Here is a 16,145-nt window from a genome sequence, read left to right on the forward strand (position 1 = left end):
ATCAGTCTGCCCAGTTTCAAGATATAGTGGGACAGACCAAAGAACCCACACAAACATACCCAACTGATTTAAGGGTTTTTTTGAGGGTTTTTTTTTGTTTTGTTTTGTTTTTTTAAAGATTTTATTTATTTGACAGAGACACAGCAAGAGAGGGAACACAAGTAGGGGGAGTGGGAGAGGGAGAAACAGGCTCCCTGCTGAGCAGGGAGCCCGATGCGGGACTCCATCCCAGGACCCCGGGATCATGACCTGAGCCGAAGGCAGACACTTAACGACTGGGCCACCCAGGCGCCCCTAAGGTTTTTTTTATTGTGATAAAATACACATAACATACAATTTACCATCGTAATCACGTTTTAGTGTAGAGTTCAGTATATTAACTACATTCCTAATGTCCCGTGGCCCTACTGTCCATCTCCAGGACTCTTTCCATGTTGTGAAACTGAACCTCTGTCCACATACCGCTGAATCCCCATTACACCCCCACCTCAGCCCCTGGCCACTACTATCTGGCTTCCTATGATTTTGACTATTCTAAGTATCTCATGTAATTGGAATCCAACAGTATCTGTCCTCCCATGACTGGCTTATTTCACAGAGCGTCATGTCCTCAAGGTTCATCCGTGTCGTAGCAGGTGTCAGAACGACTTAACCCACCTAAATCCGAAGGAATACAACCCCAACTCAACTTCACCTGGCCCCCACTCCCTGCTTGGGGACACGTAGCGATACTCTGGAGACACTGTCACACCGTGGGGTTGGGGGTGCGGAGTACCGGCTCCTGGGGACAGGGGCAGGGATGCTGCTAAATGTCCCATGGTGTACCGGACAGTCCCCACCACAAAGAATAACCAGGCCCCAGATGGCCAGAGTGCTCATATGGGAGCCCCGTAGCCGGATCCCAAAGACACCTCTGGCTACTCCAACAGCTCCCGATCCGAGGCCTGAGACAGCAGTCGTAACTGATCCCGCACCGTGTCGTGGGGGTGCATCCCCTCGGCCCACGCTGAATGCCCTCTGGGGTGAAGGCCCAGCAGCCGGGTGCCAGTGAGGACCGCTCAGTCAGCCCCGAACTCAGTCCTCAAACCAGCCCGGCCAGCCAGCCACCTGTGCTCCAGCTAGAGCTCAAGAGACAGGGCAGAGAATTAACTTGCCCAAGATGACAGTTGGGGCACGTGCCAGGTCGGGGCCCACCCTGTCTCCCCAGAGCTGTGCTTTCCAGGCTGCGTTCCACCCTCCCCCAGTCTCACCACCAACCTGGGGCACTTATCTTTTGGTTTGTGTCCCGAACTGTTCAGGGGTTTTTCAAAAAAGTGTCCAAACCTGAGAATTACTCTCGGTTACAGAGTAAGTGATAATATTATACTAACTGACCTGTTTCAAGTAGATTGTCAGTTAGAACCGTTTTTCAATTAGAAATCATGTGTACACCTGCCTTGCAAATAAGCACCAAAAAGTCACGAGAATCCAGTAGGTCCTTCTCCCTTCGGGCCTTCTCTGGCTCCCTTTCCCCCCCTTTCCCTCCTTCCCTGTTTCTTCTTGACGAGCACAGAAGTCGTGCCGTTGGGCGCAGGCTTTTCCTCCTGAGCTCTGCCCTCTCGAGCAGCCTGGCCGCTTTCAGCGGGTCGGGATGAGAATCTGGCTCAGCTCCCAGGGACTATTTACATTTCTCAGAGATAACGGAGAAATCTGCACCCAAGAGCCAGATCAAGCCCATTTGTGTCTGGACGGGAATTTTCCTTGGAGGTCACCCAGCCAGGCCTCATAGCTCTGGATACTTTGTCCTTAAGGACGTTAACCTGGGCCACCCCTCCCTGCCTGATGGCTCCGTTTCTCCGGAGTTCCCTGACACCGCAGAGCGGCACTGGGCCTCCCATCCTCTCAGTACACCGGCCCCTTGCGGACATGGTCCCCGGGCGGTCAGGGAGCGCGGGCACCAGTGCCCGCATGTCAGAGCTGGAGCCCGCCGTGCCCACGGGAGATGCAGCTCCGGCTTCCCACTCACCTGAGCACATCGTGCCATCCAAGGTCATTACAGCACCCAAGATCACCGGGTCTCAAATGTGAGTGTGCACCAGAAACATCCAGAAGACCTCGGAAAGCACACGCCGCCAGGCGCCCCACCCCAGACTTTGAGTCCGTAGGCTGGTGGGGGGATCTGGGCACCTCCATTTCTAACCAGTTCCCAGGCGATGAGCGATGCTGGGGCTGCTGGTCCAGGGACCGCTCTCTGCGAACCGCTCCCTCCTTCATGGCACTGCAAGGCCTGGCACCAACAAAGCAGGCGGCCCACCGCAGTGCCTGACACACGGGCACTCACGAATCATGCGGCGCTGTCCTGCACCTCTCACTCCCCGCCTCCTTGGACGCCCCAAGAGACCACACTCTTGCTCCAGCACAGGAACCGAAAGCCAACAAATTAACCCCTGACGGAAGGAGGGGAAGACCTGTTGGCCGTAGCACCTGTCCACACAGCAGCCCCTGGGAGCCGTGAGGAGCAACCATGCAACCACACGGTCGGGCCCATCAACGGGCCCGAGGTGAGCGGCCCGTGAGGTGGCTTCCTGCGGCAGGAAAACAGCATGAAGATGAACAGCAGGGCAGCTGTCCCAGCTCGTGACTGGGACAGCAATGGTTCCTTGGAAACTGTGACTCCACACGGGGGCTCCTGGGCCGGGTCCTCGGTGTTTGTGTGCTCCCTCCCAAGCCGTTCCTGCGCACCTCATTCGGGGTAAACCTAAGTCAAAGGAACGGACTCGGCGAGCCACAGGAAAGCAAGCCTTCTAAGCGTCCCTTCAGTGACAGAAGTCAACGCCGCCTTGTCTCCTGACTGCCTTACGTGTCTGCCTCGCCCGCTGGGCACTGCGGGCCTTCGAGGGCAGAGGCCGTAACTTCCTGGGTCTACCAGAGGACCGGGCATGGAGCCGGCTTCACAACCTAACGGGATCTGAGCCGTACCCCCGTCTTCATTAGGTGCTGGTACGCCATTCAATCAGGGCTGAATCTGATGGTGACGAGCAGGCCAGCTGTGAGTCGATAATCCTAATTACACCAAAGTCATCAATATATACTGACCACTAACTATAACATCTTGTCTGAAATACGCCCATCACGAACACACACAGCCATGTCATCTCTGTGCTTCCCTGACAGGTCCTTGATGTAAGACCCCAGCTCGGATACCACCTCACAGACCGTGTCCCTTAAGCGGGCAGGGATTTTAAGAGCTTATCCTTCTGCAACCCCCTCATGTTACCAAGAGGGCACCGAAGCCCAGGGGCATTGAAAGACTTCAGGAAAGCCACACAGCATGAAATGGAAAAAGCAACCAATTGAAAAAAAAAACTTTTTTTTAAAAAGGATTTATTTACTTGTTTATTTGAGAGAAAGAGCGCGAGAGAGTTCAAGTGGACGGAGGGGCAGAGGGAGAGGTAGAGAGTCTCAGACTCCTCGCTGAGTGTGGAGACCAATGCGGGGCTTGATCCCCACCACGAGATTATGACCTGAGCCAAAACCACGAGTCGGACGCCCAACCAACTGAGCCACCCAGGCACCCCAGAAAGCTCATATATTCTTTCAACAAACATTAAGTTTTGACTCTGTGCCAGGCACTCTGTTAAGCACACGCACCTCCCTGACAGGGGCTGAGAGGGAGTCTGCATTGATTGACTCAGGGCCGTGACCTTCCCCACTGGAAGAACTAGAACTTTCCCACCAGAAGAACCTAGCTAGTCCAGGCTAGTCCTCTGTCCTACAAATGAGAACTAAAGTCACAGAAACGAGGCAGCTCACGGAAGGCGGCAGCCCCAGCCCCGCGATGACCGTAACGCGCCTGGGCGCAGACCCTAACCGCAGTGGACTGCAACATGACCGCTGGTCCGCGCCGCGTTCAGGCCCTAACTGGCCCATCTCGGCTCCCCCAGGCTTGCAAACCACGAGAGTTACGAATAACACGAGCAGAACAGCAACCGTCCGTGGGGTGTGCTGGGCTGTCAGGTCACGACCAAAGACTGCGCAGCACTTTGTCCCGTTTCAGTGGGGTGCTAAGGCTGCTTGAGGAGCACGCAGCCGCTATGCGAAATGGAAGTCTCATTTAAATATGTTCCCACAGAGCATGAACTTGATTGTATCAGTGTAGAATTTTGGGTAAAAATTTAACTGCCTAAGAAGCATTCAGACTAACCTTCCTTATCCCTCACCCACCGCTGCTGCTGTATTGATGAGAGTTGAGGGCACCAGCAGCTTCTCCGAACAGGAGTCTCCGTAACCAGGGCCATCCTGGAACTGAAGGGTCTCTATTGCCATGACCAGTGGTTTTATTGTTTGGTTATAGATTTTTATAAATACCAAGTGTAATATTAGAGATCTAGAATTATGCATCTCAGTGCCTCAGAAGAGCTCAAAATGTTCTACTCTTTAGGAGCTTTGCAACTTCGTATACCTTTATCAGTCAGGGAGAAAAGACCAGAGCTGATACACAACTAGGAGGGAAAAGGAAGATTTAAACACAATCACTTTCTATAATAAATGATGCACATCCATTCTTGCAGGTTTAAGATCTAGCCCTTCAAGAATATTCTGAAGTTGGCCCTTGAACAGCGTGTTTGAGCTGGGAGGATCTACTTATACATGGATTTTCTTTTTAATGAATACAGTGTGACACTGTATATTTGCTCATAACTTTAGAGATTTTATTATTTTTAAGTAGTCTCTGCACTGAACATGGGGCTCAAACTTACAACCCCGAGATCAAGAGTCGCATGCTCCACTGACTTGAGCCAGCCAAAATGTGCTAACCATTTTACTGAGGCCTCCAGCCAACAGTAAGCAGAATAGTTGAGTTTCGGAGGAAGTGGATTTTCAACGACATAGGGGTCAGTGCCCCTGGTCCCTGTGTTGTTCAACTGTGTAACAGCAAGTTTACTAAGTTTACTAAGGAAAGTTGTGGTGACGTTTAGCACACTAGTCCCTGAACTATTTCGTTGCGCAGCCCACCAAGTAGAAGTTCTGAGCAGGTTATCTCCAGTACGTGTGTGGGCATTAACATATTATAGAATGGGGCCCTGGGTGGCTCAGTTGGTTAAGCGACTGCCTTCGGCTCAGGTCATGATCCTGGAGTCCCGGGATCGCGTCCCGCATCGGGCTCCCTGCTCGGCAGGGAGTCTGCTTCTCCCTCTGACCCTCCTCCCTCTCATGCTCTCTCTCTCTCTCTCTCAAATAAAATCTTTAAAAAAAAAAAAAAATTATAGAATGCACACTACTAAAAGAGCACGCATATGGTTATAAACACAGTGTTTTAAATGGACACGAATAGGGGCGCCTGGGTGGCTCAGTCGTTAAGCGTCTGCCTTTGGCTCAGGTCATGATCCCAGGGTCCTGGGATCGAGCCCCACATCAGGCTCCCTGCTTGGCAGGAAGCCTGCTTCTCCCTCTCCCACTTCCCCTGCTTGTGTTCCCTCTCTCGCTGTGTCTCTGTCAAAAAATAAATAAAATCTTTAAAAAATAAAAATAGGGGCGCCTGGGTGGCTCAGTCGGTTGAGCGACTGCCTTCGGCACAGGTCATGATCCCAGAGTCCTGGGATCGAGTTCCGCATCGGGCTCCCGGCTCGGCGGGGAGTCTGCTTCTCCCTCTGACCCTCCCCTCTCTCATGCTGTTTCTCTCTCGCTCGTTCTCTAATAAATAAATAAAATCTTTAAAAAAAAAAAACGGACACGAATAAATACTAGTTTTAGTGAAAGCCATGTGATTAATTTTTTAAAACTTGGTTTAATGTCTTGTGATTTAGCAACTTAATAAACTGGTTCTTCAATGGGCAGAAGACATGAACAGACACTTCTCCAAAAGACATACAAATGGCTAATAGATGAAAAAAATGTACAACATCACTAGCCATCAGGGAAATACAAAACCACAGTGAGATACCACCTTACACTAGTTAGAATAGCAGAAATTAACAAGTCAGGAAACGACAGATGTTGGCGAGGTTGTGAAGAAAGGGGAACCCTCTTACACTGTTGGTGGGAATGCAAGTTGGTACAGCCACTCTGGAAAACAGTGTGGAGGTTCCTCAAAAAGTTAAAAATAGAGCTACCCTATGACCCAGCAATTGCACTCCTGGGTATTTACCCCAAAGACACAGATGTAGTGAAAAGAAGGGCCATATGCACCCCAATGTTCACAGCAGCAATGTCCACAATAGCCAAACTGTGGAAACAGCCGAGATGCCCTTCAACAGATGAATGGATAAAGATGTGGTCCATATATACAATGGAATATTACCCAGCCATCAGAAAGGATGAATACCCACCATTTGCATTGGCATGGACGAACTGGAGGGGATTATGCTAAGCAAAGTAAGTCAAGCAGAAAAGTCAATTATCATACGGTTTCACTCATATGTGGAACATAAGGAATAGCGTGGAGGACCACAGGGGCAGGGAGGGAAAACTGGATGGGAAGAAATCAGAGGGAGACAAACCCTGACTCTGGACTCCGGGAACTGAAACTGAGGGTCACAGAAGGGAGGGGGGATGGGGTAACCAGGTGATGGGGATTAAGGAGGGCACATAATGTGATGAGCACTGGGTGTTATATGCAATTAATGAATCGTTGAACACTACATTAAAATCAATGATGTATGCTAATTGAACATAATAAAAAAATAAAAATTACAAACTGGCTCATTTGATACTGGATTTTAATTATTATCTGCTAAAAAAAGACTCCTACTAAACTTAACACGTCTATTGCTTCAAAAATCCCCAGCAAAGAAAGGGGGTGGGCGCAGATTCAACAGGGTCGGTAAGACAGCACCAGCTGAAGCTGGGTGACGAGAACACAGCTCACCAGGTGTCCGTTAGACTTGCCATGTGGATGAAAGGCTTCTCTGAAGACCCTTTAGGGAAGACGCAAACGCAAGCCCATCATCGGCTGTGCTTCCACTCAGTAGTCGGGCGGCTACACGTAGACTACGATGTCTCATCTCCTCACACCTGACTGGTCCCGTCTACCTAGGACCGATGGTCAATGTGTGAACTCAGGGAACCCGAAGGAGGGACGAGGGGCGGCTGCACCAGCAGTTTCCGACACCATCAGGTGCTCCAGGGCCTGCTGCACAGCGGAGACAAGTACACTAGCGGCCACTGAACTGAGAGGATAAAATGGTAAATTCTGTACGTGGGTCTTTCACAATAAAAAAGTTCAGTGAGAACACTATCAGATTTTGCTCTTGGAGAACTTTCTATCACACAGTTTCCAAGGAACCATTGCTGGCCTGATTTCAGGTGCTTCTGAAACCTGTCCTTTCTCAGGGCGCCTGGGCAGCTCAGTTGGTTAAGCGACTGCCTTCGGCTCAGGTCATGATCCTGGAGTCCCGGGATCGAGTCCCGCATCGGGCTCCCTGCTCGGCAAGGAACCTGCTTCTCCCTCTGACCCTCCCCCCTCTCATGTGCTCTCTCTCGTTCCGTCTCAAATAAATTAAAAAAAAAAAAAAAAAAAAAATCTTGAAACCTGTCCTTTCTCTTAGGCTGGACTTTTAGGCAGGCTTCCCAGGAGACCCAGCATTCAGGTAGAGCCTGGCGCTGGGACCAGGCCGTAGGCTAAATTATCCTGTCATCCACGGCTCCAGTACCTGTGTGGTCTAGAGGTTGAACTTGTCCAAGTGCCAATACTCAGCCACTTGGGGCAATTCCATAGGATTATACCTCTTACAACATCCCCGGATACAAATATATCCCTCCCGTGCATCTAACTGCCTGGTATAACCCACAGGGACCCTCTCTGTTCAAACCTTCCAGCCTACGCAGGGAGCTGCTGGTAATGTACAGTTATACAGTGACACCTCTGAAATTTTGAAGAAGACGCCTAAAACAATACTGTGAAAGTTTTATTTAATCATTTTTGTTTACAACTGAAACTCTGGGAACTCAAAGTTAACATCCTTGCCTGTAAGCTTCTTATAGACACCAGAAAAAGTTTCAACCTACAAGGAAAAAAAGAATTCATCACAAAACTTTTAAGCACACGCTTTCATTTTAAAGCCTAACGGTTTTGTGAGATTGTCCTGCATGGTTTTTCCCCTCAGCAACCAGGTACTCAGTAGATGAAGAAGATACAAGCCTGGGGACAAGCTCACCCACAATGCTGCGGGACAGGGCTCTATCTACATCGTGGTGCCAGAGCCTGGTGCTCCTCTGGGCCACACAGACAAGAGTCCATGAGGGAGCCCAGGAGTTGTCCACATCCGCTTCGCTTCACCAAGAATGAAGCGAAGGGACAGTCCTCCCGGATTCTAACACTACCATCCCACCCCCAAAAGATATACCATCTTACTAAAAGGATTTTACTTCTATTTTCCTAATAATTTAAAAGGCAGAGAATCCTGATTTTCAAAACATCCCCCACTATAAAACCTGACATATAATCCGAAGGGAAGTGGGCTGAGGTCCAGATGGAAAAAAAGCTGGCTGAGTTTACTACCACTGGTTCTGATGGTACATGGAGATGGGTTATGCTGTCTCTCCCCCTCGTCTGTGTCTGAAGCTTCCGGCAATGAGCCACCCCTTACCTTGTGTTCCACGTTGTTCTGCTGTGCTTTATCCAAATGAACCTTGATCAGCCGGCTGCCATCCAGTTTCACACGGATTCTCTTGCCCACAATTTCACTTGGGAAAACCAAGTCCTCCAGGATCGCGTCGTGCACAGCTGTCAAAGTGCGGCTGAAAGAATACAGTGACAAAATTAAGACATCAGGGAAGGCCTGCCCTCCTGGGAGCCCCTCAAAAGTCAAAAACATCAACAGCAAACCCCAGGTTTCTGAAACCAAGTTAACACCAGTTTTCAAACAGGCTATTTACATTTAATGGATCATACCAGAGCCACTGCCAAACTAGACAGGGTAACAAGCATCCTGTTTATTTCAAAAGCTTAGGGTATATTAAACGTGAAACCTTACAAACCACACTCACACCAAGCCATTCCAGGTGATCATCTCCAGAAAAGGGGAGATTAATGAGGTCTTTCACTTTCACGCACTTCTTCAGGTTTATCTTCACTCACGATTTCTCCACCAACTCGCTACAGGAGCCCCTTTACTACTCGCTCATCTCCAAAACCATCCCTCTCCAATGCTGTCAAACTAATCTAAAACTTATGTGATCACCAACCTATTAGGAAAAGATCCTTCAAGAGCTCTCCATGGCCTCCAAAACACCTCTAAGATTCCTTCTCACTCTCTAGGAGGAGGGAGGCACTGCTCTATCACCAGCTCTGCGATGCAGCCCTGCCTGGGCCCCCATTTTCACCCCATCACACAAACTGTTGCTGTGACCTCACTCCTCTCCTGGTGGCACTTCAAGTTCACAACCTATCTCTACCTGGCTGCCTGACAACAGCAAGATTCAACAAATTCCAAACTATGGGGGTATCTGCCATGTACCCCAAGATGCCAAGAATGAGAGAGCGAAGAGGTGGTTATTTCCAGTGTTTACAGAGCGACCTTATAGTAGGGAACTCACCCAGGTCGTTTTACCCTCAGCAGATGGGTAGCTGATACTACACTCCACTCCTCTGCATTTTAGATCCAGCAGTTCCTACACGCACCACACACTTTCTAGGGGCTCTCGAATGCCTGCAAAAGTCTTCTGTTCCACGGCCACATAGAGTAAGCTCAAGGGAAATCCACTTCCTAAAGCCTCCATCACCTTCCAGAAAGCAAATGACACAGATGGCCTGACTGATCACTGCTACCCATTAATTAAATTACTAGGAAGGCACACAAATACGGAATTTGTCGTCTCCTTTAAAACAAATCCAAATGGCATCAAAGCTAGCCTTAGCATCTTCTCTCAGATTCCAACACCGTCTTTTACAAGGGGGAGCCACAGCAATGCAACTCTAATAATCACCAGCCAGAGAACTGAATGCCTCAAAGGAAAAGTAACAGAAACCCTGCTACAGTCTAGAAACCCAAACAAGTAAATCTCAGAATCTAACCTGTGTAGGAGAAAGCGAAGTACTGACGAAGGAAAAGAGGTTTGCAGGCAGTGGGAAGTGGCAGAACCGCTATGCCTGCCGCCCAGAGCTTGGCCTACGTTAACAGAAGGCCTCCAATGTGGAGACTAGGTCACCAGGAACCCAGTGACATCATCACCTGAGAAAATGTGGAAAACACAAGTTTGGGATGAGGGGCTTGGATGGGCGAGTCCACTGGATGCAAAGCCAGGGTTTGTTTTCATACTTGAAGTACAAACTCGGGCTCTAACAGACTAGATGCGCTTGGTTATCTCCTATATTTGGTGTCTCACAAACTATCCAGAATACCAAAAAATCCCTAAATTCTTATGTTACTCCAACTACCCATAAAACAGGTTCAAAGTAGGGGTGCCTGGGTGGCTCAGTTGTTGGGCGTCTGCCTTCAGCTCAGGTCATGATCCCGGGGTCCTGGGATCAAGCCCTACATCGGGCTCCCTGCTCCGCAGGAAGCCTGCTTCTCCCTTTCCCACTCCCCCTGCCTGTGTTCCCTCTCTCGCTGTCAAATAAACAGAAAATCTTTAAAAAAAAAAAAAAAGAGATTCAAAGTACTGAACTGTACGTCTCAAGTTCCAGAAACTCTGGCACCTGTCCTTCCAGTCTCCCCCAACACTCATCTGGCCACAGTACCAGAGTCCCATCACGAACTCCTAGTGGTTTTACAAACAAGACTGAGTTTTTAAAATCCCAGCATTACCAGCACTAGCTGAAATAGCAGTTTTCCAAGCCATGGATCACTTTTCCTTATCCTTTTAGGACAAGTAATACAAAGTCCAGACTGGATAAGCTTGTTACCTATCTGGCAGTTAGAGACGCTAGAATATTTTTTCCCAAGCTGGTCCCCAGGGCAGGGCCTGCGGGATCCACTAATCCAACCCTGTGAAACCACACTTCCACAAAACACCGAAAGGCCCAGATCAAGGAAACAACAACGCTCAATATCTGAGTTATTCAGGTAAACTGTAAGTCAATCAAGCTTAAAGAACATGGTCCATTGGCATCTACAACTGCAGGAACACTTTCAACCTGTAACATCAGCAACAGGAAAATCCACCTGATTTCTTAGCCTTAATTCACAGCAAAAATGAAAAGTAAAAGACACCTCCCAGCACACTGTACTACATCTGGTGCGTTTAATCCCTCAGCACTACACGAACCATCCCCTCACCGTTCCTATCCTTTGCCCAAAGAACCGGAGAAAAGAGTCTCACCTTTTGAGATACCAGTGACCTATTTTTATACTACCTACGTAAATACACGTAGTTCTTACCTCCAGAATTTTAATACATTTATACATAATTACAGGGAACACAATTTTTACTCAGTAAAAATTCCCATGTGAACAGCTTTCCTAAACTATCACTGTTTAATTTCAGAAACCTACTGCAATTCTTACTACAAAAAAATCATGCAAATCAAGTCAGTAGTAAATGGTCTACGACACACTTTATTTTTTTTTAAAAGCAGGCTCCACACCCAGCAGGGAGCCCAACAGGCTAAAGTGGGCCCAACACAGGGCCTGAATTCATGACCTAAGCGGAGACCCAAGAGTCAGATGCTTAACTCACTGAGCCATCCAGATGCCCCTACAGTACACTTTTTTGATGCTGATAAAATACTCACCTCCTGGGACGCTTTTGCTTATTTTTTGTACGGCTTTTTCGAGTTGGCTTAGGCAGAATTCTCCTCTGTAAGGTAAAAATTATCATGGAAAAAAAAAGAAAAACCTTAAGGTGGCAGAAAGCTAAAAACTGTCAAAATGCTTTAAAAGCCAAAAAAAAAAAAAGGCAGTAACAAAATAAATTCAAAGTGTGTGAAAGTCAACCAACCCAGAGCAAACAAGCTGAGAAATCCTCTGATGACTCCTGATTTCTCAGTAGCTCCTACTGATCCCCTGAAGCCTGCACACCTACCACGCTGTCAGGCCCGCTGCCTAGTGGAGTAAACATGCCTACCAAGCCAGAACACTACTGAATTCCTCATCAGTCTGGCCCTTCATTCCCATAGACCTGTTAGCACCGAGGCCAGATCTGAACTTATATTCCTTGGCCTCTGCTCGCCTCCCGAAGTCCACAACTGACGCACTTCCAGTGTGGATCGCAAGCAGAAAAACCTCGGCTCAGACCAAGCACACATCTAGTTTGATTTCTCTGTAAACAACCCACTACATTTCTGCCGTTATGGGCATAAAAAGACTTTTTACATTAAACACCAAAACTGTACTTCATCTTTTTGATATATTGCAAGCACAAAATCAAAGTGATTTTTTTTCCCCCTCAAACATGGTGATTTTTAAAAATTCCCACAATAAAACATTCAACAGTACAACAGATACCTGAGCGATAAAAACAACATGCTTCCCACTGAACTTTTTCTCCAATTCACGGACTAGCCGGACTTGGATTTTCTGGAAAGATTTCAGCTGAGGAACGGGAACAAAGATGATAATAGCTTTCCGACCACCGCCAACTTCAATTTCCTAAAGAGAAAAAAAACAACATTATTTTCAATTCATACCCTCCATTCTTTCCATTCAAGTACAACCCTAGTGAAACACTCAACGTGAACACTATCAGTCATGTGCACTAGACACCTCTGTCCTAAGAGGTCCTTTAAAAAATCATCTTCCAGCTCTTTGTCCTTGGCCGGTACAACCCCACCGTCCATCTTCCTCTCGCGGGGCAGATCTGACACACACAAGTCCGTGAACTTGCCAAAGGATGCAAGCCTAACACTGCACTACAGGACACAAACTTGCTTGCAACCCAAAATGAGGCTGGCTGTTCTCTGCAAATCTCCGTCTGTGCAAACACAGGGCAGCTTTTGAGCCAAAGACAGGAATCTGGGAAACTTAACTTCCGATCATCTGTACACCAGGCCCACCGTACAACTGCTGGAGAAAGTGGAAGAGTGAACACTACAACCAGGTGAGGAGCGAAGGTGACGCTGTGCGGGGCGCAGACGCACTGCCAAGTCAAGAGAGAAGCAAGCCTCAGAGACCCTCTGTCTCTGCCCACTTCCCTACTCCACTGCGCAGGCCTCCCCTTCCGAGCCCACAGCGCAGGGGCTGGGAAGCCCCGCTGACACCCCCAATCCTGCAAGCCCACCCCCTGCACAACAGGCCCGGTGGCTCTGACACGTGCTCACGAGCCAGGATGCAAGTTCCCAAACGTGATCTGCAGACATTCTTGACAAGCAGCCGACCCCGGCGTGGGGTGGAGAGAACCCCCGCCCCCCAGTAAAGTTAACTTCACCTTGGCAGCCGTGATGTTCAGCTCCCGCAGCTGGGCTTTGAGGTCGGAGTTCATCTCCAACTCAAGGAGAGCCTAGGGGAAAACAGCAGGAGCTGACCCTCAGGGACCGGCCGGCCGGCGGGGGGCCCGATCCGCGCACTCGTGGGCTCCTCCCGGACGTGTGCCCCCGCCTCCACCGGAGTGACGCGCGCCGGGACTCCCGCGGGTGGGGGGGCGGTGATAGGCTGCCGGGGGACAGGGGGTGGGGGGGAACAGGAGCCGGGTCGGGAGGTGACACACCACCGGGGGAGGGGACACGCGCGGGGGGGGAGGGGGAGGACAGGAGCCGGGTCGGGGGCTGACACGCCGCCGGGGGAGGGGACACGCGGGGGGGAGGGGGAGGACAGGAGCCGGGTCGGGGGGGTGACACGCCATCGGGGAGGGGGACACGCGCGGGGGGGGAAGGGGGGACAGGAGCTGGGTCGGGGGCTGACACGCCGTCGGGGGGGGGACACGCGCGGAGGGGGAGGGGGAGGACAGGAGCGGGTCGGGGGCTGACACGCCGCCGGGGGGGGGGACACGCGCGGGGGGGGAGGGGGAGGACAGGAGCGGGTCGGGGGCTGACACGCCGTCGGGGAGGGGGACACGCGCGGGGGGGAGGGGGAGGACAGGAGCGGGTCGGGGGCTGACACGCCGTCGGGGAGGGGGACACGCGCGGGGGGGGAGGGGGAGGACAGGAGCGGGTCGGGGGCTGACACGCCGTCGGGGAGGGGGACACGCGCGGGGGGGGAGGGGGAGGACAGGAGCCGGGTCGGGGGGGTGACACGCCATCGGGGAGGGGGACACGCGCGGGGGGGGAGGGGGAGGACAGGAGCGGGTCGGGGGCTGACACGCCGTCGGGGAGGGGGACACGCGCGGGGGGGGAGGGGGAGGACAGGAGCCGGGTCGGGGGGGTGACACGCCATCGGGGAGGGGGACACGCGCGGGGGGGGAGGGGGAGGACAGGAGCGGGTCGGGGGCTGACACGCCGTCGGGGAGGGGGACACGCGCGGGGGGGGAGGGGGAGGACAGGAGCGGGTCGGGGGCTGACACGCCGTCGGGGAGGGGGACACGCGCGGGGGGGGAGGGGGAGGACAGGAGCGGGTCGGGGGCTGACACGCCGTCGGGGAGGGGGACACGCGCGGGGGGGGAGGGGGAGGACAGGAGCGGGTCGGGGGCTGACACGCCGTCGGGGAGGGGGACACGCGCGGGGGGGGAGGGGGAGGAGGACAGGAGCCGGGTCGGGGGGGTGACACGCCATCGGGGAGGGGGACACGCGCGGGGGGGGAGGGGGAGGACAGGAGCGGGTCGGGGGCTGACACGCCGTCGGGGAGGGGGACACGCGCGGGGGGGGAGGGGGAGGACAGGAGCGGGTCGGGGGCTGACACGCCGTCGGGGAGGGGGACACGCGCGGGGGGGGAGGGGGAGGACAGGAGCGGGTCGGGGGCTGACACGCCGTCGGGGAGGGGGACACGCGCGGGGGGGGAGGGGGAGGACAAGAGCCGGTCGGGGGCTGACACGCCGCCGGGGCGCCGGCCCTGCCCCCCTCACCTGGGAGATGCCGGACTCGAACTCGTCCGGCTTCTCGCCGTTGGGCTTCACGATCTTGGCGCTCGAACTGAACATGGCCTTCTCCTGCAAGCACACAGCGTCCTGGCTGAGTCTCCGCGGCCCCGAGCCGCGGACCCCCTCCGGCCCCCGGCCCGGCCCCGCGCCACCCCGCAGAAGCCATCGGGGTACACAGCCTGGGTAATCGGCCGCATCCCCGCCCGGCGAGCAGGGCCCGCCGGTCCAGGGCGGACTCCGAAACGCGGTTTCCTCAGAGTCGGCTGAAAAGTCCAACACAAGGAGGCCACCGACATACCTGGTTGAGAGCGCCGGCCTAGGAAGAGGCCTGAGTCTCGCGAGAGCGCCTCAAATCGCGACGGCGCACGGGAAGAGGCGGGGACAGGGCGAGCAGAGAAACCGGAAGAACCGCTGAAACGCGGTCGAAGCCTAGAGAGTCCCCGGAAGAGGCCGGGTGGGGGCGGGGACAGGGGCGTCGGTAACTCTCCTCCGAGCGCCGCGGCTCCTTCTTGCTGTGATTGGGGGGCGTGGTCCGGGCAGCTGCGGAAGTTCAGGCGGCAGTCGGGGCCCCGCGAAAAGCAAGTCCGCCCCGAAGAGAGGACGATTCAAAAAACACCCACTTAACCCGAAGACTCACCCCCCCGCTGAGGCCGTGAAAGGACCTGAGATTCCGATTCCGTTCGTGCCTTTAGAGAACCCAGTGGCGTAACGTGTGTCCGCGCTTCGGCAGCGGAGTGCTTTACGCCTAAACGTGCTCTTCAGCCGTAAACACGTAGCCCTCGGGTCCGAGGCTCGGGGCGGCGGACAGTTGCGGGACGTCCGCAGGCGCTCTGGGGAGGGCTCGCGGCGACGCTTGCCGGGGGCGGGGCGAGGGGGTAAGGGGCTCGGGGGCCCCCACGCGGGCGGGGGCGGTGGACCAGGGATGGACAGCCGGAGTCAGTCGGGGTAAGGGGGTCGGGGGTCCCCGACGCGGGCGGGGGCGGTGGACCAGGGATGGACAGCCGGAGGCAGCCGGGGGTAAGGGGCTCGGGGGCCCCGACGCGGGCGGGGGCGGTGGACCAGGGATGGACAGCCGGAGGTAAGGGGGTCGGGCGTCCCCGACGCGGGCAGGGGCGGTGGACCAGGGATGGACAGCCGGAGTCAGTCGGGGTAAGGGGCTCGGGGGTCCCCGACGCGGGCGGGGGCGGTGGACCAGGGATGGACAGCCGGAGGCAGCCGGGGGTAAGGGGCTCGGGGGCCCCCACGCGGGCGGGGGCGGTGGACCAGGGATGGACAGC

The 16,145-nt window shown here is 53.4% G+C and overlaps 1 protein-coding gene across 3 annotated transcripts; it reads right to left on the reverse strand.

Moving 5' to 3' along the window:
- Window positions 1-6,681: 6,681 nt before the first annotated feature.
- On the reverse strand, window positions 6,682-15,312 carry RPS7 (ribosomal protein S7). Of its 3 annotated transcripts, none has more exons than XM_064571854.1 (7): window positions 15,167-15,312; window positions 14,854-14,937; window positions 13,285-13,356; window positions 12,366-12,509; window positions 11,654-11,718; window positions 8,568-8,718; window positions 6,682-7,007 (listed from the first exon to the last, which is right to left on the reverse strand). In XM_064571854.1, the coding sequence occupies exons 2-7, from the start codon at window positions 14,926-14,928 to the stop codon at window positions 6,858-6,860; spliced, it is 657 nt and encodes a 218-aa protein (XP_064427924.1). In that variant the 5' UTR covers window positions 14,929-14,937; window positions 15,167-15,312; the 3' UTR covers window positions 6,682-6,857. The 3 variants fall into 3 exon arrangements, with proteins under 3 accessions (XP_064427924.1, XP_064427926.1, XP_064427925.1); XM_064571856.1 differs by having other exon boundaries at window positions 6,682-7,011; window positions 15,167-15,309; XM_064571855.1 differs by lacking the exon at window positions 6,682-7,007 and adding an exon at window positions 7,874-7,982 and having other exon boundaries at window positions 15,167-15,308.
- Window positions 15,313-16,145: the final 833 nt, after the last annotated feature.

Source organism: Mirounga angustirostris, unplaced genomic scaffold (assembly GCF_029215605.1).
Source record: "Mirounga angustirostris isolate CCGP_5_RB_7025 unplaced genomic scaffold, mMirAng1.0.hap1 SCAF_10, whole genome shotgun sequence".
In the NCBI taxonomy this organism is placed as follows: Eukaryota; Metazoa; Chordata; class Mammalia; order Carnivora; family Phocidae; genus Mirounga; species Mirounga angustirostris.

What these genes read in the sequence shown, in the direction of transcription:
- RPS7 (XM_064571854.1), bottom strand. Translation starts at nt 14,928, where the DNA reads ATGTTCAGTTCGAGCGCCAAGATCGTGAAGCCCAACGGCGAGAAGCCG. An exon ending in AAGCAAAAGCGTCCCAGGAG is followed by an intron (nt 8,719 to 11,653) that starts GTGAGTATTTTA and finishes GTATTCTTTCAG; the next exon opens with CCGCACTTTGACAGCTGTGC. An exon ending in AGAACAACGTGGAACACAAG is followed by an intron (nt 7,008 to 8,567) that starts GTAAGGGGTGGC and finishes GGTCCTAGGTAG; the next exon opens with ACGGGACCAGTCAGGTGTGA.